Source organism: Diabrotica virgifera, chromosome 6, assembly GCF_917563875.1.
Source record: "Diabrotica virgifera virgifera chromosome 6, PGI_DIABVI_V3a".
In the NCBI taxonomy this organism is placed as follows: domain Eukaryota; kingdom Metazoa; phylum Arthropoda; class Insecta; order Coleoptera; family Chrysomelidae; genus Diabrotica; species Diabrotica virgifera.
Window position 1 is genome coordinate 105,735,038 of NC_065448.1, and position 27,509 is coordinate 105,762,546.

A 27,509-nucleotide genomic window follows, 5' to 3' on the forward strand; every position below is an offset into this window, starting at 1 on the left:
AATAATAAAGAAATGAAAGGCAACCAAACCAATTAAATTAATGGATCTTCATCAGTACGAGTACGACGTAGGCAAGTTAGAATAGGTAAAATTAAGTTGGAACATGTTTACTACTACAAGAGCAATTGAACCATTATGTGGCATTATTATTAGAGGACCCTACATCAAGATCAACAATAATATTATCTACGCAGGAAGCTAATACTATTTAATCGCGTTAATCTATCTCCTTGGTTTAAACGTTATTGGGTGTTAGATTTTTCCTCGGGATTTGAAATTTGCCTCATTAGACGTGTCAAGTCTATCCCACCTACACTATTCATTTAACATCCCAAAACGATATGTCAATAATAGACAATTTCAAAAAAGTCATAAAATATTAATATACACTTGCGAGAAAAAAAATCGACTCACTCAATGAATTGTAGTTTATGCTTGGTAATTTTATGTTACGTTCTTTGAATTAAAACAACTAATGCAAAAAATATTGTCTATTATGGAGCTTCCAAAAAATAATTGTATTACAAATTGGACAAATGGTGGACAAATTTCACTATAATTTTGTTTTAAGATGTTCCTGCCATAAGAATGATACATGTCCATTTTCAATAAAAAATCTCTAATAGTTTTCGATATATTGAAAAAAATCGATTTTCATTTTGTAACTTCAAAGGGCTGTAACTTTTTTTATGAGCACATTTGTACTAAGGTAAGTTAGGTTCAATCGAACTATTTTTGGCCCCAGAATGTGTGGTATAATTTATGACCAATCTGTTCGGGACACCCCGTATAATGACTTTCATTCATAACATAAACTGCTCGTCAAAAGTTAGGGATATGAAATATTATGCTCATTTTCATAGTTGATTTTTTCGTGAACAGATTAACGGATTCCGCTATTTTTGTTTTATTATTTTAGATTTTTCTTTAGTATTTACACAGTTGTGCAAAGGTTTACTTAAACTTATTTTTTGTACTTATACCGGGTGGAAGAAAAGAAATGGTTTTCTTATGTTAAGTTTGTGACACCCTGTAGGGAGGACGAGGTACAAATGTTAGTATACATCGAAATAGTATTATAGTCTAATGTTTTGTGAACATTTTCTTTTTTGAATGTCCTTGATATCTTTAGAAACAAAGAAGATAGGTGGTTTTACTCTTTAACAGGTGTTTTAGCTGAAACAAAACTAAATTAACAATAAAAAATAGCAGTTAACAAAACTTTAAAAACAGAAAGGCACATAAGATAAACAATTCTTATCGACACCTATAAATGTTATTTGTCGCCAAGGAAAGCGGTATGCACAGCGTAATATAAGAGAGACGAAATTGTTTAATAGGGGCCCTGTGATGTTTTGGGGCGGAATTTCCCTGAAAATAAATAGGGATTTGGTGTCTACGTGGAGGCTCTTTAAATAGCAAGAAGAACATTACACAGATTTTTTTCTTTAAACACTCTGTTCCATTCGCACTATATATGTAGAAACTAATTTAGTGGTATGACAAGACATGGCCTCTTCGCGTATCGCATGTCGTCAGTAAAAACACATACTAAAGAATAAAACCGTCTAGTTTCTATTGTATTAAAGATATCCGAGAAATTTAAAAAATAAAATATTCGCAAAATATGAGACTACAACATAATACTGATGTATACATACCTTTGTGTCTTTTCCTCTCTACACGGCGCGCGGCGTCTCAAACTTTTGTTTCGGTTGAAACACATGTTAAACTACAAAACCGTCTATTTTCTGTGTTTCTGAAGATATCAGGGACATTCGAAAAGCAAAATGTTCACAAAACATAAGGCTACAATTAGATTCTGATGAATACTCACATTTGTACCTCGTCCCCCCTACACGGCGTCTCAAACTTAACATAAGAAACACATGTCTTTTCTTCCTCCCGGTATAAGTACAAAAAAGAAGTTTGAGTAAACCTTTGCACAACTGTGTAAATACTAAAGCAAAATCTAAAATAATAAAAAAATAGTGGAATCTGTTCTCGAAAAAATCAGCTATGAAAATGAGCATAATTTTCTATATCCCTAACTTTTGACGAGCAGTTTATTTTATCACATACAATATTAAGTTATCTATAATAGTGCAGTAACTGAAGGTTTTCACCTCCGATTTCGTTGAACCTTTATCGATTTTCATGAAAATTGGTGAATAATTAGAGGATACCTCAAGGTACAAAGGTGACATGATGCCAACTTGCGCTTTTACCCTGGGGGTAGATGCCACCCCTTCTCGGGGGTGAAAATTATTTTATTAAAAATAATACCATAAGTCAATAGAGGGAGAAATTACAAGCAAAATTTGTTATATAAAGTTATTAAAATAAATCAACACTTTTTGAGTTATTAAAGACCAAAGATTTTATTTTTTCGTAAAAAAATACATGTTTTAAATCAGTTTTTCACGTATAAATCAAAAACTTTAAGCTTTTACAAAAAAGTTATTATTACTGAAATTGATGATAATAAAAAACTGAATACATTTCTCACATAAAGAACTAAACTAATGTTAGTTCAAAGTGAGTTATTGGCAATTGAATGTGTATTTTTTTCGACGAGTACTCATATCTAAGTATTCAAGCTTAAATGACGGGAAAATCATGCAATGTATAAAATATTCCTGCTAAACATTTGCCAAAGTACTTCAGAATACCTATCAAATGAGGTTCAGAACAAGGTAATAGCGTCAAAATTAAGCAAGTTATAATGAAAATAAAAGAACCGTTTCGAATTTTTTAGGAAAAAGTGAAAAATAAAACATACGCCATTTCCACAAATATTAAAATTTATAGTAATTCTTATAAGAACTTCTTTGTATTAGCATAAGTAATGTTTTCCATAATTTTGAAAGGTTTAGAATGTATATTTTTGAAAAAAGATATAATTTAAAAAAATCATAATTTTTAAAATTATTGTAATTTTCATATTCTTTTGATAATAATTCCAAAAATACTCAATGTACATAAAAAATAATATATAACCAAATTTTAGTTTTTCTGTGCCAAATATTTTACCTGTTTTACTATTTCTATAGGGTAAAAAATAACCGAGGTAGAAACGTTTAAATCTTAAATTTTGCTGTGGGAACCATGCAACCGGGGTCATTTAACCTTTTATTTAAAAAAAAGTAAGGGGTTTAAAAGATTAGGTTCAACGCGCTTAAATAGCACTTGGAATTATCTTTCAAACAGTTTTTAGATGAACCTGATATCGTAAACACGAACGGAGTTATTAAAAAAAACAATAACATTTTTTTGAAAAATTTTTAAAAGATAAATTTCGAAAAAATTTTGGACCATAAATTTTAACGCTATCAACATGTTTCTGGTGCTCATTTAATAGATATTTTTAAGTACTTTGACAAATGTTTAATAAGTTTATGTTATAAAATGCATCAATTTCCCGTTATTTCAGCTTGAATACTTAGAGTTTTTTACTCGCCGAAAAAAATATACATTCAATTACCTATAACTCACTTTCAGTTAACATTAAAAGGTTTTTGTATAAGGGGTTTATTTAATTTTTTATTAGCTTCAATTTTGATAATAATAACTTTTTTGTAAAAACTTACACTTCTTGAGTTATTGATGTAAAATTGGTTAAAAACATGCATTTTTCTCAAGAAAAATTAAAATCTTTGATCTTTAATAACTCAAAAGTTTTGATTTATTTTAATAACTTTATATAACAAATTTTGCTTGAAATTTGTCCCTCTATCGATTTTTGGGGTTATTTTTAATAAAATAATTTTCACCCCGAAAAGGGGTGGCATCCACCCTCAGGGTAAAAGCGCAACTTGGTACCATGTCAGCTTTGTTCCTTGAGATATCCTCTAACCACTCACCAATTTTCATGCAAATCGATGGAGGTTCAACGAAATCGGAGGTAATAGCTCATATCCACCTTTAGTGACTCCACTATAAGAAGTTATTATGTTCTTTAGTTACTAATTTTATAAATATTGGTGTCATTGCAATAAAAATTACTTCTGTTCACAATATTACACTTCTAATTTTACCTATAGTGTGGATCACAGTATAAAGAGCACACAGTAGAACCACTCTCCGAAAAATTGGAAGTAAAATCTGTAGTCGCGCATGGCGACCGCGCAATGTTCTTAGTCGCTTTTGCCCCACTCTCGCATTGCTAGTCGCATAGAAACGTACTGATTTTAACAGGGAAAACCCGCATCCACCACTGGTGAATTACCAATTGCGTACTGCCGGTATTATTTCTTGAGATCAAACCGCCGACAGAGGAGTGGTTTTACTGTGGAACCTCTATATACCTCGATGAAGCACTCAGGCACTGGAAGAAGAAGTGTAAAGGGATGGGGCTATCTATTGGGGATGAAACGTTATATACGTTGCACTATGCAGATGACCAGGTAGTTATTGCCCAAGACAAAGAAGACCTGGAGTATATGGCTAGAAAACTAATGGAAGAGTACAAAAAATGGGGCCTCGAAGTAAATGTCCAAAAAACACAATATCTTTGCGCAGGAGGAGAAAATAATCCAGATGACCTCGACTTAGAAGATGAAACTATTAAGAAATGTGACCAATGTACATATTTGGGGGTAAAACTGACAAAGACAGGACGAAGTGATGAAGCCATAAAAGACAGAATAACCAAAGGAAAACAAGTTATAGGTGCGTTGAATTCAGTATTATGGCAAAAAAATATAAGACCGGAAACCAAAAAACGAATATATAATACCATATTAAAACCAGTAATCGTCTATGGCTCAGAAGTGTGGCAGTTATCACAAAAACTTAAAGGTAACCTATTGGCAGTTGAAATGGATTTTTGGAGGAGAGCAGCGGGAAAGTCTAGATTAGAACATGTGAAAAATGAGGACATCAGGAGACAAATGAAAGTACAAAGATCAATTATAGAAGACATCGAAAAACAACAACTAATATGGTACGGACATGTTAGACGTATGGGGGAAGAAAGACTACCCAAAAAGATATTAGAATGGGTACCACCAGAGAAAAGAAAACGAGGACGACCACCAACAACATGGATCCAAGGAATCTCAAAAGCAATGTCAGCAAGAAATCTATCTGAAGAAGACTGGCAGAATAGACAGGCTTGGCGAACGGGAACCCAAAGGCGTATTACGCTGTGAACGGGATATATATATATATATAACTCTATATACTGTGGTGTGGATACACTTGCCAAATAGCGTAGTGAAAAAATATAACTTATTTTACTTTTGAGTCGATTTTTTTGCTCGCACGTGTAGTTATTTTCTAAATAAAAATATTTACTTACATTTACTTTGTGCTTCTGCACAGACTTTTGTTCAGTACTCCAAAATGCAAAATCTGATAAAGCACATGACGCCAATGTGTGTGACAGAGGATTAAATGCCAAACATTGCACCGAATCCCCATGACTGTACTTGAGTAGCCCTTCCAATTTATTTGACCAAATGATAACTGTCTTGTCTGCGCTACCACTTGCGAACTTTTCGCCATTCCTGGCATAACATACAGCGTGTACTTTATCTTTGTGGCCCTTCAGCAGTTGCACCAATGTACCATCATTGGTATCATATACCAATACGTGGTTTCCTCCTGCAACAATCAGTTGGGTGCCATCGGGTTTAAAGCAGAGGTCGTATATACTAAAAAAAAAACAAGAAAACAATCAAATAAAAAAATATATATATGATTATTGTAATAAATATGAACATCTAGTTGTTATTAAACAAACAACGTCGGCGATTTAAAACAAAAAGTATTTAAATTCAGATAGGCATGTACGTACAGTAATCGCCTTTGTTAGCAAATATTATTTAGACAAGACGAAAACGGCGGGTTAGTTGGGAAAAATATTTCCATGAGATTTTTTTGCATAATTACATTCGTGAGACATCCCAGAATAAGGTTCAAGAAGTCGCCCACGTGAAAAGTGGGCGGATATTTTTGGCCCGGAATTTTTTTTGTATATTTTTTGGACCATTCTGGATAAAAAAGGTCACTTATAATTTTTCTCTAAAGTTGATTGTTTTCGAGTTATAAGCAATTTAATATTGAAAAAAACGAAAAATGGCGATTTTCAAGGCTTAATAACTCGGTTAAGTTATTATTATGAAAGTCAGAAAGTGCCTAAATCAAAGTTTAATGCCCCCCCCTACAAGATCCCGAAGAAATTTTTGTCATTATTTTATTACTAAGCTGTTATTTTTATAGTCTAAAAGCTAGAGCCGAAAAATCATCGTCATAAGTAATATGGAGTTTGGCATGTGAAATGTGTCTATTGTATATTGATAATTATGACCCCTTTCAGGCTGACACCTCAGTGGATACAGGAAGTAGCAATAAGGGATGAAAGGGGAAAGTTAGTGTAGTCTTTAAAGGTTTTCACCTCCTATTTTGTTAAACCTCCATCGATTTGCATGAAAATGGGTGACTAGTTACTAGTTAGAACAAACCTCAGGAAATAAAAATTATTTGGTGCCAACTTGCACTTTTACCCTGGGGGTGGATACCACCCCTTCTCGGGAGTGAAAACGATTTTATTAAAAATAACCCCACAAATCGATACAGGGACAAATTATAAGTAAAATTTGTTATAACATGTTATTAAAATAAATCAATACTTTTTGAGTTATTAAAGATCAAAGATTTGTCTGTTTAAGAGCACATGCGTGAAGTTACGGATGATAAAAAGAAAATATTAATTAATTGTATGTTACTAAAACATTATTTTTATATTATTTAGATATTATAAATTTAGCAAAAGTGTATTCGAATATGTCAAATGTACCCATTATTGGACACCCCCAGTTTCTGGACATATTCAGTTTATAATGAAAAAAAAAAAATCAATTAAATATCGAAATATGTAATATAAAAATAATATTTTTCTAAAATACAATTAATTAACATGTTCTTTTTATCATCCGTAACTTCACGCATATGCTCTTAAATAGACAAATCTTTTATCTTTAATAACTCAAAAAGTATTGAATTATTTTAATAACATGATAACAAATTTTACTTAAAATTTGTCCCTCTATCGATTTGTGGGGTTATTTTTGATAAAATAGTTTTCACCCGCGGGAAGGGGTGGTATTCACCACCAGGGTAAAAGTGCAAGTGGCACCAAATCAGTTTTGTTTCTTGAGGTATGCTCCAACTAGTCACCAATTTTCATGCAAATCGATGGAGGTTTAACAAAATAGGAGGTGAAAACTTTTAATGACTGCACTAACTTTCCCCTTTCATCCCTTATTGCTACTTCCTGTATCCACTGAGGGGTCAGCCTAAAAGGGGTCATAATTGTCAATATACAATGGACACATTTCAGAGGAAAAACTCCATATTAGTTATGACGATGATTTTTCGGGTCTAGCTCTCCGTCTATTAAGTAATAATATTGAGCGCCATGCACGTGGTAGCTGGCCATAAATACTGTGCGAGAGAGATGCCACTCCGGCAGTCCAATTGTGCATCTTACTTGCACTCATATTTACGGCTGCCTACCGCGTGCATGGCGCTCAATATTATTACTTAAAAATAACAGCTTAGTAATAAAATAATGACAAAAATTTCTTCGGTCTTGTAGGGGGGGTATTAAACTTTGATTTAGTCGCTTTCTGACTTTCATAATAATACCTTTTAACCGAGTTATTAAGCCTTGAAAATCGCCATTTTTCGTTTTTTTCAATTTTAAATTGCTTATAACTCGAAAACAATCAACTTTAGAGAAAAATTATAAGAGACCTTTTTTATCCAGAATGGCTCAAAAACCTACAAAAAAAAAATTGTCTGGGCCAAAAATATTGAGTTTTGCAATTTGATTAAAAAAATTGTTAAAAAAAATTTGGCCCACTTTTCACGTGGGCGATTTCTTGAACCTTATTCTGGGATGTCTCACGAATGTAATTATGCAAAAAAATCTCATGGGAATATTTTTCCCAACGAACCCGCCGTTTTCGCCTTTTCTAATTCGTTTCCGTATTTCCTCCTCTTCGCTGCCATCCTCAGTTCCACTAAGTGGAAAAGAAGTATTCCAGATGGGAATTGTGTCAAAGGTGGTTTTGTAAAAAAATAAAATAGAATAAATTGAAGCCACCCTTTTTAGTATACTGTGGAACAACATAATCTTGAGGTAATTGGACAAAGTAAACATAGACACAGGACAAATATAAACACAGTAAAACAGGTCACACACTGAACAAGGCGCAACATAAACTGAAAGTTTAAAAATTGCAAATTTGCATTACTTACATCTGGGAGCTTTTTGTATAATAAGGAAAAAATACTTTTTACCATAGTGGTTCCGAAATGTCTTTGAAAAAGTCTCTTTTCTCCTTATAACACAAAAGCCCCCAGATCTAGTGCAAATTTGCAATTCTTAAACTATTTCTATAGTATAAGACAAACTATCAAAACAGTACTGAAATGAATATTGAAATGTTCATGATTGTTTATATCTAGTATATAGGCCAGGGGTGGCCAAGCTCCTTGATAATCCGAGCCATCTTTCAAAATTTGAAATTTTTCGCGAGCCGCAATTAAACAATTATTTAAATTTACAAAGTGTAAAAAAGGTATACAATTTTTCTCGCAGTGTTTGGATTTCACGAATTTTAAAGTGAAATAAAATGGTTCACATCGTTGTTTCAAATATATGGAAATAATTCTACAAGCAGCCTTTACTAATTCAGGATACTTCGATTATTTATCATCCTTCCATCTTTTTCTGGGATGGCCTATTGATCTTCTACCGTCTCTCAAAAAACATTGTAACACTCTGTCTTCCTCTGATCTTACCACATGACCTGCCCATGTTATCTTAGCTTTTATAAATATGTCTTACGATGTTTTTAGTACCATACAGTCATTGGGTGAATAATTTGCATGTACACAATGTACAGTATTAATTTAGAATGCCTTTTTAGCAACTTGGATCTTAACAATGATGATAGGGAGTAAGACGCTCTATTCACCGCAGCTATCCTTGCCGAGACCTCTTTTTATATGTGGTTATAATCACTGCCCCCAGATATTTAAACTCTTTTACTACTTCGAAATTGTAGTCATTAATAGTTATGTTCTGCCTAACTCTTGGTCTTGGATTATTGGTTACTAGCATGTATTTCGTCTTCTCTTCGTTTATTCGAAGGCACAGACTACCTGTTTCTTCCTCGAGTTGTGAAAACACCTCTCTCGCGTCTCTTGGTGAATAAGCAACTGCACCTAGATCACCAGCAAAAGGCCAACAATAGTTTTGATAATTGATTCGCAAATCCCTCTAACACCTCAGATGATATTTTACTTATTACATATTCTAAGGCCAAATTGAATAGCAACGGTGATAAGGGGTATCTTGTCAAAGTCCTTGAGTCTTTTATATTTTTTGTTGTCAGTAATAATTACTTACTTAACTTATTCAAGACATTTTAAAAGAAAAAAATTACAAGTAATTCAGATATTTATTGAGAATTGAGAGCCACAAATAATCCTTCAAAGATGTGGCTCGCGAGCCACACTTTGGCCACCCCTGATATAGGCTATTGATTATGTATTTTAGAAAGGAACTACAACGTTAACGGGGTTTTATTGTTTCATATAGTCAATGGACCTCTAAATATGAAAAAACCGCGGAGTGCTACCATTTAAAGGGGTGCGTTTTTGAGAAATTTGTTTTGAGGGGTGAATTAGTCCCTAGGCACAGGGCGAATTAGGGTGAGTTCTATGCACGTTTGGTACAAACACGTCTACAGGAAAAATTTTCCAGGTTAAATTTACTATCGAAATACCACATTTTAAAGTCAAAAATATTTTTTTTATAAAAATATATTCAAAAGAAAAGCAAGAAAAAAACACGAAAGGTAGCATTTTTGTTTCTTGCCCTATAACTTTTTTCCACGGGGATATAGGTACAGGCATTGCTTCACAGAAAAAAAACTTCCATCCTTCCTCTTTAAAATGAAGTTTGGTGTAAGTCTGTATGAGTTACAGTTTCCAAAATATGATTTTTCAAATTTCGCCACTCACAACAATTTTGGTCCATTTTCCTTGTTACTTCGCAAACATTGTTCTGTATCAAAATGGTCTATCGTAGAAGGCTGTATGACTATTTTTAAGTAAGATATGGTTTTTCAAAATTTTATACTTTTAATGATTTTTGATATATTTTACGATTATTTTTAAATTTCTCATTATAACTTTTTTATTGTATATTTAGGTGTATACATTGTGCAATAAAAAGGAAAGCTTATTTTCTTTACTTTAAAATGGTGTATTGTAAAAAATTCTAGGTCTATTTTTAAACAAGATATGCTCTTTCAAAGTTTGACATATATACATGCAATAGGTCGCACTAAGTTGGAACCATATGAAAAATTTTTATTATTAACTTTATGAATATGAAAAAAATTATTCTTTATAAAATGCTCTGCATAGTCTAAAACCTAAGATGTAATCATCAGATATAAAGTTTTATCAATAGTGTACGAGGTATGTATGTTAAAAAATATGAATTTCGCTCAAGAGTAAAGTACCTTTATATTTCACAATATCGAAAAGTGTTAGTAAGAAAAGTTATTTGGAATTAAAAATTATGTTACAGTATGCAATTATATTCTTCTAATTGAAAAAAATTAAAATTTTTCTCAAGTTACGGATACCCTTGGATATCCTACGGATATCTTGTTTAAAAATAGTCCTAGAGGTGATTACAATACACCATTTTAAAGTAAAAAAAATAAGCTTTTTTATTCCAGAATGTACATACCTAAATGTACAAGAAAAAAGTCATAATGAGAAATTTAAAAAATAATCATAAAAAATATCAAAAATAATTAAAAGTATAAAACCTTGAAAAAGCATAACTTGTTTAAAAATAGTCGTACGACCTTATACATTAGACCATTTTAAAGGTAATTGAATTCTCTTTCTACTAAATGTACCATTGCATATAACTAGACATCCGTAGAAAAAAGTTACAGAACAATGTTTGCGAAATAATGGGGAAAATGGCTCAAAAATTCTGTGAGCGGCAAAACTTTGAAAAATCCTATTTCGGAAACTATAAATCCTAGAGACTTCTACCAAACTTCATTTTAAAGAGGAAGGATGAAAGTTATTTTTCGCTGAAGCAATGCCTATACCTATATCCCCGTGGACAAAAATTATGGGGCAAAAAACAAAATTGATTTTTTTCGTGTTTTTTTCTTACTTTTCTTTTGAATGTATTTTTGTAAAAAAAAAATACTTTTGACTTTAAATTACGATATTTCGATAGTAAATTTATCCTGGAACAATTTTCCTGTAGAAGTGTTTGTACCAAAAGTGAATGGAACTCACCTTAATTCACCCTGTGCCTAGGGACTAATTCACCCCTTTTTCAAAAACGCACCCATTTAAATGGTAGCACTCCGCGGTTTTTTCAAGTATGGAGGTCCGTTGACCATATGAGACAATAAAATCCCGTTAACGTTGTAGTTCCTTTTAGCTCTCTTATTTTGAACATAATCAATAGCCTAATAAATGATAAGAGTATTGCAAAGATTATTCACGACGTTCCCGATAAAACAGATGTTAAAGATGTCCTCTGGCACGAAATAAATCTTTATTCTAGTCCGCAATTCCGGAATGTCTGACGGTGGATCGGTCTGCACCCTTCAGCATTCCTCATATGTACGCATCAGGTGGCCTTAGGTCTGGTGGTGGCGATCTCCCAAAATGATCGCGCAGTATTCGAAGAGACTCCCTAGCCGTGTGTCAGGTAGCCCCGTCCTGCTGGAACCATTGTGGATTTTGAGCTTGGACCGTTTTCGCAACCTTTCCTGTATGACCGAAAACACTACTCCCCGATAAATTTTTTTTCTGCAAAACTCAGAACCATCCTGGGGCACCCGAGCACATAAAATTACCACGACATTCGTTACATACGTTCAGAAACCACTCGGTACGTTTCGACGCATGACACATACTTTAAGGCATGCGCATTTCATTACTGTTTATTTTGCCGCATACCGTATTTTCCCTCACATTTTTTTTACACCGCCATTCTTTAAGATTGGTGGAATATAATATCACTCAAATGTATCAATGCCTGTCTCTTTTAAAAATATTCTGCTCAAAGTCTGTTCCTTTTAAACATCCTACTTCCGTTAGGATCTAATTTCATTTTCCTTTCAGTGTATTATTTGATATGTCATATTCACTATGTGCTATCAAAAACTTATTCTAACCTAAAAAATTAGACCGATGCAGACTTAGATTTGGACACTACCTAGTTCCAGAACATAAATTTAAAATAGGTCTTAGTGATACTAATCTTTATGAATGTGGTGAGTTGGGATGTGCAGAACACATGATACTAAACTGTAGACTAAAGATAATAGAAATAAATCAATTCATGAATCAAGTATATAGAGAAACCAATATTACAAGACCTTTTAATCTAATAACAATATTATCTAGTTTAGACGAACGTGTATATGAGATCCTAATTGGTGTAAAATAAACACATACCTACTTAGTATAAAATTAAAATTGTAAACTATTAATACCTGTGTTTATCCCATTTTTCTACCTTTCTTTCCGTGGTCTAGTCTTGTGTGTGTGTGTGCATTGCTCTGAAAGACCCTTAGCAGAAGTACTCCTTGTTGACATTCCTTATAATATAATTAAAAAACAAAAAAAAATAATAATAATAAATAAAAAAAAAGAAAGAAAAAAATATATAATACATAAAAAAAAGAATGTGTGTATACTTTGTACGCACGTAAGAAGTTATACTTCTATTATATGATTTAAACGAAATTAATATACTTTTTATTTATATTTTGTATAAATATTAAACTAATTTATACTCTCAAACATTTTTATTAGAACAGTGCCAAAAATTAAAATAATAAAAGAATAAAACACACACAAACACATTAAACAAGCCACAAATGATGTCTGAACATTAATTGTCGAAAATTTTTTTAAATAAATACGTATTTTCTGAAAATACAATTATATAATAAATATACTTACAATCATAAAATGTATTAAAAAAAAAACAAAAAAGGAAGTTTCTATTGGGACTCGAACCAGCGCTGATAAGCGCGGTTGGTATTGGAATTCATTCCCCTTCAACGCTTAGCCACGGACAGTATGTGTCATTATTTACGAAGATCGACTAACTAAACGGATTAAACTTGTGATATTTTGTTATTTTGAAAATTGATCAAATTATTTTAATTTTGAATTGAAATGATTTAGAATTGAAAAAATACAACAAAGCATAGAGTAAGAAAACAATATATTAGGTGAATATTGATAGAAATTTTGATGGTAATCAAATTATATAAATAAAAGTATTACATACTATGTATTTTGGCAGATCAAATAGGTAGGTTTATACCCATGATACATTAACAATTATTACGTACCTGTTGCTTTTAAAAACTATTTAAAAGTCACTACAATATTATAAACTTTTTTGTTTCTGTCCTCACAACAATAAAACTAATATATTATACATTTGTTTACCTTTACCTTTACCTCCAAACCACAGCTGTCCTACAGCTGCCATATCGGATAATTTTTGACATGTCATTTGAACATCCAATCAGAACAAAGTTATAATGCGCATGCGCCGGGCTGATAGGTTTTAACATATAAAAATTCACCCTCTATCGCCGGTAAAGAAGTATAACTTCAAAAATAAAAAAAAGGAAATAAAAATTAAAAAAAAAACATACAATAAAGAATAATACTAGAATATATTTATGATATAGATATATCTATATAAATGTGTAATATTGTATGATTGTAGCTAAAGATTAAATTATGCATTTATTGTTATAGAATCTAGGTATATCTTTAAAATACAAAATCTTATTTTAATAGTAATATGTGAGATAAATATCTGTAGAGCAAAAATAAGTTCGGCTAATGGATTAGGTTCACAGTCAGGAAATTCGATGACACACACATACACTATGTGCTATCGGCTGGGAGCGTTAACTATGATTATGGGTCACGTGGTACACTCTATCGACGCGGGAGACGATCTTGTGTGTATGTTTTATGTGTAATTTACAAAAACAAGAGATTATTTAAAATTTTACTATTAATTTTGTGATAATTTGTATCAATACATTACATGGACGCCCATATAAAAATTTTCAGGGGGGGCAGACGTGAAGATGTTGCACATTATATTTTGTATAATTTGGATAACCATATATAGTATATATAGTATACAGCACCCGAAAAGCTAGGGGGGCCACGCCCCCCCCTGCCCATGGGTATGGGCGCCCATGATACATTAGCACAAATTTGCTAGTAATACTCTCTATATGGTAGAAAATATCTGATATAATACATAAATATAGTTTAAATAGAGATTTTAAGGCTGACAGCGGAAGTGTGACGTCACGACTGTGATAATAACGATATTGTTATTATCACTTTGTAAACAAAGGTTGAAAAGCCAGGATTTGCCCAATCTCAAGCCATTTTAATTTCTATAAAGTGGAAATTTTGCTTCCTCTGCTGCTTTTTCTGCTTAAGTACCTGTAGTGTTTTTTAAGAAAATACTTCCATCATTCGGTCTTAAATTTCTATGAAATGTACTTTTTTAGTGATACTCCCATATAAACAAAGGTTAGGAACTTTTGCGAACCATTGTATTTTGTATAATAAACATGGTAATGTGCTTTACCCCGGATACTAAACACTACAGTAAAAGATTCAGGAAGCACGATAGATTATTTGTGTTTCCACAGGATCTGGTTGAAAAAAAGAGGTGGATTTCATTACCAGGGGACGGTTTAAAAATTGTGCCACCATGAAAAGCACTGTTAACATGTCAACCCCTCCCCCATGTCGCCCCCATGTCAACCCTTCCAACGGATAAATATTCCTTCTCTATACCTAGAATGAATTAGTAAACTTTTCTACTAGTTCTATAATGAAACACAGAACTACATTATATCTAAAAGTGTTAACAAAACAATACATGCAATAAGAAGTCACATACGATAAACATGCATGTACTACCTACAAATTATGACAACAACAAACAAAAATATAACTACCTCAATTGTTTTGTACTTGTCTGGGGTTTACTGCTACCCAATCGGAATGAAAATCCCGATTTTGTTGGGCTGAAATAAATTTAGTTTTAAGTTTTCAATGTTATTCATTTTATTCATATTTGGATACTTTAGCATATATGCTACATAAATTATTTACTTTACGAAAGTTACGGAGACCAAAGGATGGTATCCTAGCCTAGAGCATGGTATCATACTCTTCATATTCGTGAATTCTCGCATTTAAAATAATGTATTTATTTTACCTGGCGATCGAAACTATATTATCGATCGCTATGTAAAATAAATGCATTATTTTAAATGCGAGAATTCACGAATATGAAGAGTATTATACCATGCTCTAAGCTAGGATACCATCCTTTGGTCTCCGTAGTGAGCACACGCTAAGAGTTTGACAATGAAAATACTTATAACTGGGCAACATAACATACAGAGTGAGTTTTATGTATGGCATGCCTCAATTATTTCGGAAACGGCTTGCACAATTTTCATAGATTTTCATGTGTAAGGGTCTTGTGAAGCAGCCGATATTATGGTCGTATTTGCACTTATTGTCAGATTTTTCGTTTTTTTCTGGAAATCTAATAAACTTTCTAATTTCAAATGAGATACCCTGTATATTTTTTTAGTTTTGAAATAGGTAAGAACTGCTAATTATTTTTTATGTAATATTCCCTATACCTAAATGCCGTTATTTCGGAGTTATTGCTCCATTTACCTACTTATTAAAAAAATGTTTAAAACAAATTATAAAAATCAATTTTTTCGACCCAGGCAGACATTATTTTAGGTTCTTTAAATATTTGTAAACAAAAAAGGGTTTTTGTAATTTTTCTCTTAAGGTGATCGTTTTCGAGTTAGAAAACAATTGAATACTAAAAAAAACAACGAAAAATGACGTTTTCAAGGCTTAAAAACACAAATAAAAAATATTATTTTTGAAATTACAAAATACGTAAATTCAGGTTAAAACCTTATTTTATCAGTTCCCGATAAGTAATTTGGGCTTATTTCATTTTAAAAGATTGTTTTTTAATTGTTAAGGCAGCACGATCGCCCGTCCTCTCATAAGCGCTTCATTATCTATTTATTTTTCATCATTTAAAAGATAATGTTTTACGATAAAACATCCAAAAATTCTTATGGGGAGCTGATAGAAGAACGTTTGAACCTGAATTTAGGCACTTCGTAATTTCAAAAATGATATTTTTATCTGTGTATTTGAGCCTTTAAAATCGTCATTTTCGATTTTTTTTTCAGTTTTAAATTGTTTAACAATCGAAAATGATCAATTTTAGAGACAAATTATAAAAATATTTTTTATTAATATTAATCCAAAGAACCTAAAATAATGTCTGCCCTGACCTTGAAAAAATTAATTTTATTACACAAAAAATAATCAGTATTTCTTAAGGACTTAAAAACGCAAAAAATATACAGGGTGTGCCATTTGAAATAAGAAAGTTCAGTAGATTTCCAGAAAAACGGAAGATATGACAATAATGCAAATACCACCATAATATACACACCAAATTTATAAAAATCATGCAAGTCGTTTCCGATATAATTGAGGTGTTCCAGACATAAAACTCGATCTGTATAATCACTGGCAACTACAAAAATCTGTAAGGTGGAATAATTATTTACTACTTTTAATGGAATTTGACCACAATTTCAGTTGACAATACGTTTGCTTTGAAGTTTCGATTTCCACTTCAGAAACCATGATCAAAATCCAAAATAAACAAATTATTTTATTTTGTTACTTGACATATTACAGTCGTAATACATTTGGAGTGTCATGATGTACAGTAAGCATGTAAAGGTTGGAATAAATTCATTTGTTCGTGAATGGGCTATTTTAGTAATAGCCCGAAAAACCGAAATAATAACCGCAATAAACCGAAACAATGGTTTTTTAAATGAGAATTGGGGTTGTGTGATAGCTCATTTGAAAGGTTATTCAATTCTCTATTTAGTAATGTAAACATTAACATAAATATTTATACAGGGTGTCCAAAAAATTTTTGGAATTAAATTAATTGAGACAAAAAGAAGAATGTATGTAATTTATTTAATTCAAAATACATTTTTCTGCTGTCAGAAAACAAGAAGAAATATTTAGTTGACAATAAATATTGTTTCCCGCTTAAATTCAATGTTAACCCGGGAGTAGTCACGCTCACTTCTGTAACGTCAATAGTCGCGTGTGAGATTCTATCTCAAAATACGAATTTACAACAAATTTTTATTTTGTACTATTTTTATCTACTTTTTATATTGAAAATATATATTTCTAACAATTTTATTAAAAAAACCTGTGTTAACGGCCACCTGCCAACATCGGCCACCTGTCCTGACGGCCAGTTTAAAAATTTCCTTCTTTCATTTTTAGTGGCCGTTACTTACAAATTTTACTGTACAGTAAAACCTGTATTAACGGCCACCTGCCAACATCGGCCACCTATCCTAAAGGCCAGTTTAAAAATTTCCCAAACCAATTATATGTAGACTACAAAAACTCGCAATAGCGGCCACCTTTCTATAACGGCCAATAGTTCTTTCATTTTTAGTGGCCGTTTTACTGACAGGTTTTACTGTATTACGAAAAAGGAAGAAATGTGAGATTCTATCTAACGGCACGACTACTCACGGGTTAAAGCTAATTGGCTCTCCCCAAAGCCATAAATTCCACAAAAAAAAAGAAGAAGAAAAAAATTCCTGCGCATTACTACACCCTTCCTCGAGGCACTTACGAATTTTTTTCAAAATTGCAAAATTGTTCATCAAGCGAAAAAGGATAAAAATTGAGATTCTATTTCACCGCGCGACTACTCGCGGGTTAAAGCTGCCACCCACTTGCCTCTTGGAAGTTTGAACATTATTTAATTTAAACAGAAAGCAATGTTTATTTTTCAAATAAACATTTTTTTCTATTTACTGACAGCAGTAAAATGTATTTTCAATTAAATAAATACATGCATTATTCTTGTTGTGTCCATTAATTTAATTAAATTTTTTTTGGACACCCTGTATAAATAATTATGTTAATCTTGATATTACTGAATAGAGAATTGAATAAGCTTTCAAATGGATATTACGTAACCCATATTCTTTTTTAAAAAATCATCGATTAGATAATCATGCCCAGATGGAGAACATCACTAGCATAATATGCCAAAAAATGGTAATTTAAAAATAAAAGTCAACCTGTTTCAAGATTTATTTCCAAAATTGCCCATTCACGAAGAAATAAATTTATTCCAACCATTACGTGCTTACTGTATATATATATATATATATATATATATATATATATATATATATATATATATATATATATATATATATATATATATATATATATATATATATGAGCAATATTTCTACTTTTCGGTGAATTTTGTGGGGAGGGTCCTCAGATTTTCTTCAAATTTTAGTATGTTATTGGACCTATTGAGAAAACGTCATCCTGAGAGTTACAGCCCCCTAGGGGCCTTAGAGCCCTAGATAGGGCCCGTCAAAGACCCAAAAAAGGTCGTTTTTAGCCTATATTTGACAGGCTGTATGTCGACTCCCAGCTACCCGATTTTAACTCACCAAACGTCATTTTCTTTGTAATTTTAAGTGGTTTTCTCAGTGACAATTTCAAGTCTCTAATTAATAACCTTGATTTTTGGGACCATTTTAAGTAACACTAAAAATTTCAAAAAATTGCTATTTTCAAAAATTCGTTAAAAATCTAATTTTAATCCGATTTTCTTTTTCTGGTCGACAGTTTAAAGGTAATAAAAAGGTCTTTAAAACAATATTTCAAGAGTTAAAATCCGTTCGGTAGAAGCGGATATACAACAGATTGAAAATGGACATTTTTGTAAAAATCGCATTTTTACGGATTTTTAAAGTGCTGACACGTTTTGGGGTATATATTAAATTGTACAAAAATTTTTTTAGAAGTAGCTTTTTATATAAATAATAACTTCGTATTGGAGATTTTCTTGGCCCGGGCCTCTATCTACCTTATATGACCCTCTAAAAATGAGTATTTTGTTACTCAAATGAGGTGACTTAACAAACAACTTACGGCCTATTTCTATCAATCAGAGAGCCTGAAGACTTTAACTATTACGGATTAGAAAAGTAGAGATCACAACCTTTTATTTGAGGGCTCACACAAACTTCTAGGTAGCCTAGAAGTACAGTTATGATATTTCAAAATCCTAACTAAAATTAAAGTATCAATTCTGTGAACGCTACTTTTATAGTGTTGGGTTATTACTGTACTGATTTATTTATTTGTGAACTATTACGCGAATTGACTTTTAATTATTCTTAAATAAATAAAAGACTTACTTGAAATTGTTTAATTTATAACACTTACAATTTAACACTTAATTTTACAACAATATATCTAATTTATTTTACACTTACATACTAACTTATTTAATTCATTTGCAAATATTTATTTATCTACTTTAAAAATACATTTCAACCCGTTCACAAAAACGTAACAATATAATATCGCGTCGAAATTAGTAACTGACTGGCCTGCGAACGAATTTCGGTTCTTTATATATACTTCGGCAGCGCTCGCTCCGAACGCCGTGGATAGGAATGGTATTGTCTCGTAACCCATGGAAGCATCGAGAATAATTAGGCCGGGTTGTGAGGCGTCACATTGCCCCCTCCTTAAAAGATGGTTCCTCCTGGAACCTTGTCGGGACTGGAACTGGATGCTGGTATCTGCAACTGGACCCTCTTTTACAACTCCCAGTTGTATAAAAGTGACAGGGGACGGTCTTCTCTCCGCACCAGTAACTATGCGGATTGCAACAGACTAACACCTGGACCTCGGTGTCTTGGAAAATTTCTTCTACCATATTTCGGATAACTCTCCAGTCTAATTGGCTGCATTCTAACTTTGGCATGGCTAACTTTTGCACGTCGGACTCCAACACGTGCTCTCTCAATTGAATTAATGCATCCCATACATCTTGGTAGGTAGGTTGGTCACGGACAGTGTCTTTTGTTACCAGATATAATAGGTAACGTGATGCATCTTGGAGTTTCAATGCTTTGCCAGGAGCTGGCAGTTGGCATTGAAGTTCTGCAACTCGACCAAACTTCCTTCGGAAGGCGGATGCCAACCCTCGTGCGTCTTTGATACTGGCCGGGATGGTATGGGCCAGTGAATAGTCATCGGGAAGTGCGAGTAGATCTCGCTTTTCTTCATTGGTAACACCATGTCTCGCTTTACCGGTACCTCCATAGGCCCCCATGAACTCCTCAAACGTGAGGTCAGGCATCTCTCGAACTTGGTTTACTTCCACTTCTTCATCTACGTCGTGGTCTCCCTCGTACGGCGCCAACCGGTTATGGTGGACTATCATCGGCTTTCCCCTAGGAATCTTGCTTATTCGGTAGATAACGTCATTAATTTTCTTGACAATGAGGTACGGACCTTCCCAGAACTGCTGCAACTTGGGAGAACAACCTGTTCGCTTCTTTGGATTATAAAGCCAGACTTTGTCGTTCTCCTTGAAACATCCCTTCTCGGCTTGGGTATCGTATCGTTTCTTCATTCGGTCGCTAGCGATCTGAAGATTAGAACGGACCAACTCATGTATATCGTCCATTCTTCTTCGTAATTCATTCACGTAATCCTCACCAGCAACATCTTCTCCAGGTCGACATCCAAACTCTAGATCACAGGGTAGACGCATCTCACGTCCAAATAGGACTTTGGCTGGTGTTTGGCCAGTTGATTCATTAACAGCAGATCTATAGGCCATTGCGAAGAATGGAAGGTACTGGTCCCAGTCTCGTTGATGATTGGACACCATCTTTGTCAAATACTTGCCGACTGTCCTATTCATACGCTCCACCATTCCATCCGATTGCGGGTGATAGGCCGTGGTTCTTGTCTTCTTCATGCCTAGTTTATCACAGATTCCTTGAAATAGATCGCTCTCAAAGTTTCTTCCTTGGTCACTATGGATCTCCAGAGGTACTCCGAATCGGCTGATACAGTCTCTGATTAGCACATCTGCAATAGTGGCGGCCTTCTGGTCTGGAATTGCGTAGATCTCAACCCATTTCGTGAAGTAATCCATTACCACCAACATGTATTTGCATCCATTGTCACTTTCTGGAAATGGCCCGGCAATATCCAAAGCTATTCTTTCAAACGGACTTCCAACATTGTACTGTCTCATAGGAGCCTTTCTTTTCCGGTAGGGTCCGTTACTTGTAGCACAGGTAGTACATTTCTTACACCAGTCCTTCACATCGTCGGAACTATTCATCCAATAAAATCGTTCCCGAATTCTCTGAAGGGTCTTCTTTACACCAAAATGCCCTCCTGATGGACTGTCGTGTAACTGACGAAGTACTTCGGCTACTCTGCTCTTTGGAATCACCAACTGTGTTCTCCTCACCGAACCATCATCATTTTCTATTACTCGTTTAAGCAAGCTGTCTTCCAAGATAAATGAGTCCCACTGGGCCCAATACGTCTTAACTACTGAGCCTATGCTTGATATTTCTTGCCAAGATGGTCGACGATTTTCTTCTTTCCATTTTCGAATCTTCTGTAAAACTGGATCTTTTTCTTGTTCTTCCTTGATCTTGGTAGGCGTCCACTCGTCGTTGACCACTGTTGTTCTTAGTACTGCTGCTTCCTTTGACTCTGTTTTGTTGCAATGGGAACATTCTGCTGGACACGGTCTTCTAGATAGAGAATCAGCGTTCCTGTGGCTAACTCCGGCCCGATGCTCGATCTTGAAATCATATTCTTGAAGTCGTTCAATCCATCTGGCTATCTGACCCTCTGGATTCTTAAACTGCATTAACCATTTAAGGGCGGCATGGTCGGTTCGGATTAGAAACTTCCTTCCGTAGAGGTATTGATAGAAGTGTTCCACTGATTTTACTACTGCTAGAAGTTCTCTTCTCGTGACGCAATAATTTCGTTCAGGTTTTGAAAGCACTTTACTAAAATATCCAAGGACTCGTTCCTGTCCTCCTTGGACCTGCGACAGCACTCCTCCAATTCCCACATTGCTTGCATCCGTATCTAGGATGAACTCTCCTTCTGGCAGTGGATACCCTAATATTGGCGCTGTAATTAAATGCCTCTTCAAAGTTTCAAAGGCCGTTTGGCAGTCTCCATCCCAGCAATAATCTCTTGCTTCCTCTGTAAGTCGTGTTAATGGCTTAGCGATATCTGCAAACTTCTTAATGAACCTCCGGTAGTAAGTACATAGTCCCAGAAAACTTCTCACTTGATGTTTATCAGTTGGTTCAGGCCATTCCTTAATGGAATCGATTTTTCCTTTGTCCACGGCCACTCCTTCTTTGCTGACTATATGGCCTAGATAATTGACTTTACTTTGAAATAGCTGGCATTTCTTGGGGTTTAACATTAACTGGGCAGCTTTAAGTCGATTAAAAACGTCTTCTAAATTCTTCAGGTGGTCTTCAAACGTCTCCCCCAAAACGATTATGTCGTCTAAATATACCAGGCACGTTTTCCAAGATAACCCTCTCAACACATTTTCCATAAGCCTCTCAAATGTCGCAGGAGCATTACAGAGTCCAAACGGCATAACGTTGAATTCCCATAATCCAGATCCTGTCGTGAAGGCCGTCTTCTCCTTGTCTACTGGATCCATTTCTACCTGCCAATATCCAGACTTCAAGTCCAACGTAGAAAACAATTTACTTCCAGCCAATGTGTCCAACGTGTCGTCGATCCGAGGCAGAGCATAACTATCTTTCTTGGTAACATTATTCAACAAACGGTAGTCCACACAGAACCTCGTGGTTCCATCTTTCTTCTTGACCAGGACCACTGGAGAGACCCATGGGCTCGTAGAAGGTTCTATCACCCCGTCTTTCCTCATTTATTGAACAATCCTTTCAGCTTCCTCTCTCTTCGCCTGTGGTAATCGTCGAGCTGTTTGACGAATTGGCCTAGCGGTACCAGTGTCAATTTTATGTTTGACAACTGTCGTTCTACCTGTCTTTCCTCCTTTCGGTACGAATATGTCACGATATTGCCGAAGAAATTCCCTTAATTTCCTTTTTTCCATTTGATTTAGAGATTGGCCTGCAACTGCAACCATTTGGTCGAACTTATCGTTGGAATTATCTGATGTTGTCGTCTGACGGATTATGGACGTCACGGGTACACAAGTTCCTACTTTTGTCTCCTTCTTGATGGTCACTGGGTAGTCATTGATATTAATCAATCTCACGGTAATTTCTTTAGCAGAAGTAACCAATTCCTTTCCAATTATGATTCCTCGGCCAACCTCCTCGTCGTGGTTCCATGGCTCCATCATAACAGGTGTTCCTTCTTCCACAATTCCCTGTAGCCGCGCTACGATGATCGTTTCACTCCTCGCAGGCACAACTGTATCTTCTTTAATGGCTGCTAGCACAGTGCTGTCATCATGTGGATGAAGAAATACCTCCTCGTTGCCAACTTTGATTACCCGGTTCTTAAAATCCAACTGAAATCCATGCAAATTCATTACGTCCATTCCTAATATAACATCTTCTTCGATGTCTGCAACTATGACAGTATGGACGAACTTTTCTGCTCCAATCCCTAATTGTATCTGGATTTCTCCGTGGATGTTGGCATTTTCACCGGTGGCAGTCCGCAGTCGCAACCGCGTTGGTAAGAGCTTCTTATGACTGTTTATAACTGACGGTCGTATAATGGTCCTGGTCGCTCCGGTATCCACCAACAATGTATACTTTTTACCATTTATTTCTCCATCTACATATACACTATCTTCACGACATTTCAAAGAAGCTATTAGTATTAGATGGTCTTTAGAGTAGTTCTGAGTCGAGGCTGCCCCCCTAGGGTCTGTGCGGTCTCTTATTTCCTGCTGGTGAGTTTCTTGATTTGCGTTCTTCCTTAAACTCCGTGCGTGCCCCTTTTCACCACAATTGCAGCAATTCATGGTCTTCGTTTTCTTCGATGTAAAGCCTTTCACCATATTTACCAGCTGGTCAAGTTTGTCTTCATCCTCTTCTTTCACAGTTCGAACTGCACTGTACTCACCAGAGGCCTGCGTAGCTGATTCGAACTCGAGGGCCGCGGACAATACATCGACCCGCGTCTTGTGACGAGCTAATCGCAGTGTTCTCTGCATTTCAAAATCACGAAGACCATCGGTAAATGTTTGAACAGCTAACATTTCCATCATGTCTTCGGGAGCTGTTGGATAAGCAAATCGCACTAGCCTGGCAATATCTAGCTCATATTCTTGAAGAGCTTCATCTTTCTTTTGTCGTCGATTTTTAAGCCGCGCCTGATAGACATACTCCAAATGTTCCTGCCCATAGCGCATGTTTAGTCTCTTCATAAGTTGTTCATAATCATTAGTTTCCTCTACTGCTACGGTCTCAAGTACATCTAAAGCCTCTCCTCGAAGAGCAATAACCAGGTTTACAGCTTTGTCTTTTTCAGACCATCCGTTCGCTCTTGCACCTGCTTCGAACTGTTTCACATAACTGTTCCAGGAAGACTTTCCGTCGAAAGTTGGAATTTTGACTCGAGCAGAACTTACACTGCCTTCAGTTATCGGCCGTGGCTCCGATTTGTATTTGGGCCTATCCTCTTCTATCTTCTTTTCCATCTCCTTGATCTTTACTTCAGAAGCAGAGACTTGGTTTTGTAGCAACGATACTAGTCCATAGAGTTTGGTCACACAGCAGGAAACTTTCGAAATTAATGAAACCAAAGCAGCATGCTTGTCCTCGAATAAATAGGCTTCTGGATCATGACCATCTTCTTTTAGGGCGTCCTTCAGACGTTTGACTAAATCAGCCTTTTTGTCAGTAGAGTTCAGGTCCCTTTCTTCCAATTCAAGCCCCAGATCTGCAGTTGTTAGCTTACACAAGGAAGACATGATCACACACTTTATTTATTACGATTTATATTTTATTTATTTTTAAAAGATTCAACACTATATTTAAGTCGAAAATTTATGTTGATTATATCCACTTCTGATCACCAGTTGTTGGGTTATTACTGTACTGATTTATTTATTTGTGAACTATTACGCGAATTGACTTTTAATTATTATTAAATAAATAAAAGACTTACTTGAAATTGTTTAATTTATAACACTTACAATTTAACACTTAATTTTACAACAATATATCTAATTTATTTTACACTTACATACTAACTTATTTAATTCAATTGCAAATATTTATTTATCTACTTTAAAAATACATTTCAACCCGTTCACAAAAACGTAACAATATAATATCGCGTCGAAATTAGTAACTGACTGGCCTGCGAACGAATTTCGGTTCTTTATATATACTTCGGCAGCGCTCGCTCCGAACGCCGTGGATAGGAATGGTATTGTCTCGTAACCCCGGGAAGCATCGAGAATAATTAGGCCGGGTTGTGAGGCGTCACAATAGACTAAGAGCCGCTATGGGTGAAATTTGTTAATTATTTTAGGCACGATAAGAGGCCATAACTTAAACAATAAAACCTAAAAGAAAACGTATGAACACTATACCGTCACTTTTTAGAGGCACATACCTCGACAGTGGCGCATCAAACTTTCCACTTATGAACGGGATAAATAAATTAAAAGGTACCCTTCCTTACACCCAGAATTCAATTTTGTTAATTTTTTAAAGTTCTACGTTATTAAAAAATAAAACTCAGTGTAATTTTAACTCACCTCCCCCAACCCCCTTCCCCCACCACCAAAAATCCAAAAAAACTGTTTTTTAAGGGATTTTTGGTGATTTTCCCTATTTTATAGACTTTAAAATAGATTAAATTAATGTTTTTTTATAGGTTATATGTAAATTGAAGTAACTGTGTCCTGTAGAATATTTAAAAATTGGAGAAATACGTTGAAAGTCCCAAAAACCCCCTCGAAAAACAATTTTTTGGATTTTTGAAGATGGAGAACCTTACGGAAACTTCTGAAATAAATTAGAAATATAGCATTTGATAAAATACACAAGATTAAAACAAAATAGTCCAACAGCCATCCCTAAAAAAAGTTTTTCGTTTAAAGGTTTATAAAAATAAAAAAATAATTTTTTTAGGTTATGTCACTCAACCTACGTGTCTATAAAAAATAGGCATGTTTTGTAAAAGCCACAAGTATACGTGTGAATTTTTTTAAATTTTAAAATTGATTATATCCCACCTAAAAAAAATAAAAAACGAGAAAGGAACTTTTTGATGGTGGGGGTAGGAAAACAGGGGAGGCGAGTTGAAATTACACTGAGTCTTATTTTTGAATCACGTATAACTTTAAAAAATAAAAAAAAATTATTCTGGGAGTGAGGGAGGGTACCTTTTAATTTATTTATCCCCTCCATAAGTGGAATGTTTGATGCGCCACTGTCGAGGTGTGTGCCTCTAAAAAGTGACGGCAGAGTGTTCATAGCTTTTCTTTTAGGTTCTACTATTTAAGTTTTAGGCTCTTATCGTGCTTAAAATAATTATCAAATTTCATCTATAGCGGCTCTTAGTCTATAAAAATAGCGTTCACAGAATTGATACTTTGATTTTAGTTAAGACTTTGAAATATCATAACTGTACTTCTAGGCTACGTAGAAGTTTGTATGACCCCTTAAATAAAAGATTTTAATCTCTACTTTTATAATCTGTGATAGATAAAGTCTTCAGGCTATCTGATTGATAGAAATAAGCCGTAAGTTGTTTGTTAAGTTGCCTCATTTGAGTAACAAAATACTCATTTTTAGAGGGTTATATGAGGTAGATAGAGGCTCGGGCCAAGAAAATCTCCAATGAAACGTTAGTATCTATATAAAAAACTACCTGTGAAAAAATTTTTGTACAATTTAATATATACCCCAAAAGGTGCCAGCACTTTGAAAATGCGTAAAAACGCGATTTTTACAAAAATGTCTATTTTCAATCTGTTTTATCTCCACTTCTACTGAACGGATTTTAACTCACAAAATATCATTTTAAAGCCCTTTTTAATACCTTTAAACTGTCGTCTAGAAAATGAAAATCGGATTAAAATTAGATTTTTAACAAATTTTTGAAAATAGTAATTTTTTGAAATTTTTAGCGTTACTTAAAGTGGTCCCAAAAATCAGGGTTATTGACTAAAGACTTGAAATTGTCACTGAAAAAACTACTTAAAATTATAAAGACAATGACGTTTGGTAAGTTAAAATCGGTTAAATGGGAGCCGATATACAGCCTGTCAAATATACGGCAAAAAGGACCTTTTTTGGGCCTTTAACGGGCCCTATCTAGGGCTCTAAGGCCCCTAGGGGTCTGTAACTCTCAGGATAACGTTTTTTAAATAGGTCCAATAACATACTAAAATTTGAAGAAAATCCGAGGACACTCCCCACAAAATTCACCGA

The 27,509-nt window shown here is 34.2% G+C and overlaps 2 protein-coding genes across 8 annotated transcripts in view; one reads left to right on the forward strand and one right to left on the reverse strand.

The window, feature by feature from the left end:
* Nucleotides 1–27,509, forward strand: part of LOC114330442 (calpain-B) — a 510,388-nt gene that overhangs the window by 441,604 nt on the left and 41,275 nt on the right. The gene's annotated exons all lie outside the window — the stretch shown is intronic.
* Nucleotides 1–27,509, reverse strand: part of LOC114330439 (intraflagellar transport protein 122 homolog) — a 123,369-nt gene that overhangs the window by 85,920 nt on the left and 9,940 nt on the right. The window contains exons 3-4 of one of the 2 annotated variants that reach the window (XM_050652708.1): nucleotides 15,087–15,155; nucleotides 5,303–5,657 (exon numbers count right to left, since the gene is read on the reverse strand). In XM_050652708.1, the coding sequence (XP_050508665.1) occupies nucleotides 5,303–5,657; nucleotides 15,087–15,155 (424 nt within the window). The remainder of the gene's footprint in view (nucleotides 1–5,302; nucleotides 5,658–15,086; nucleotides 15,156–27,509) is intronic. The other variant, XM_050652709.1, reaches the window with a different exon arrangement.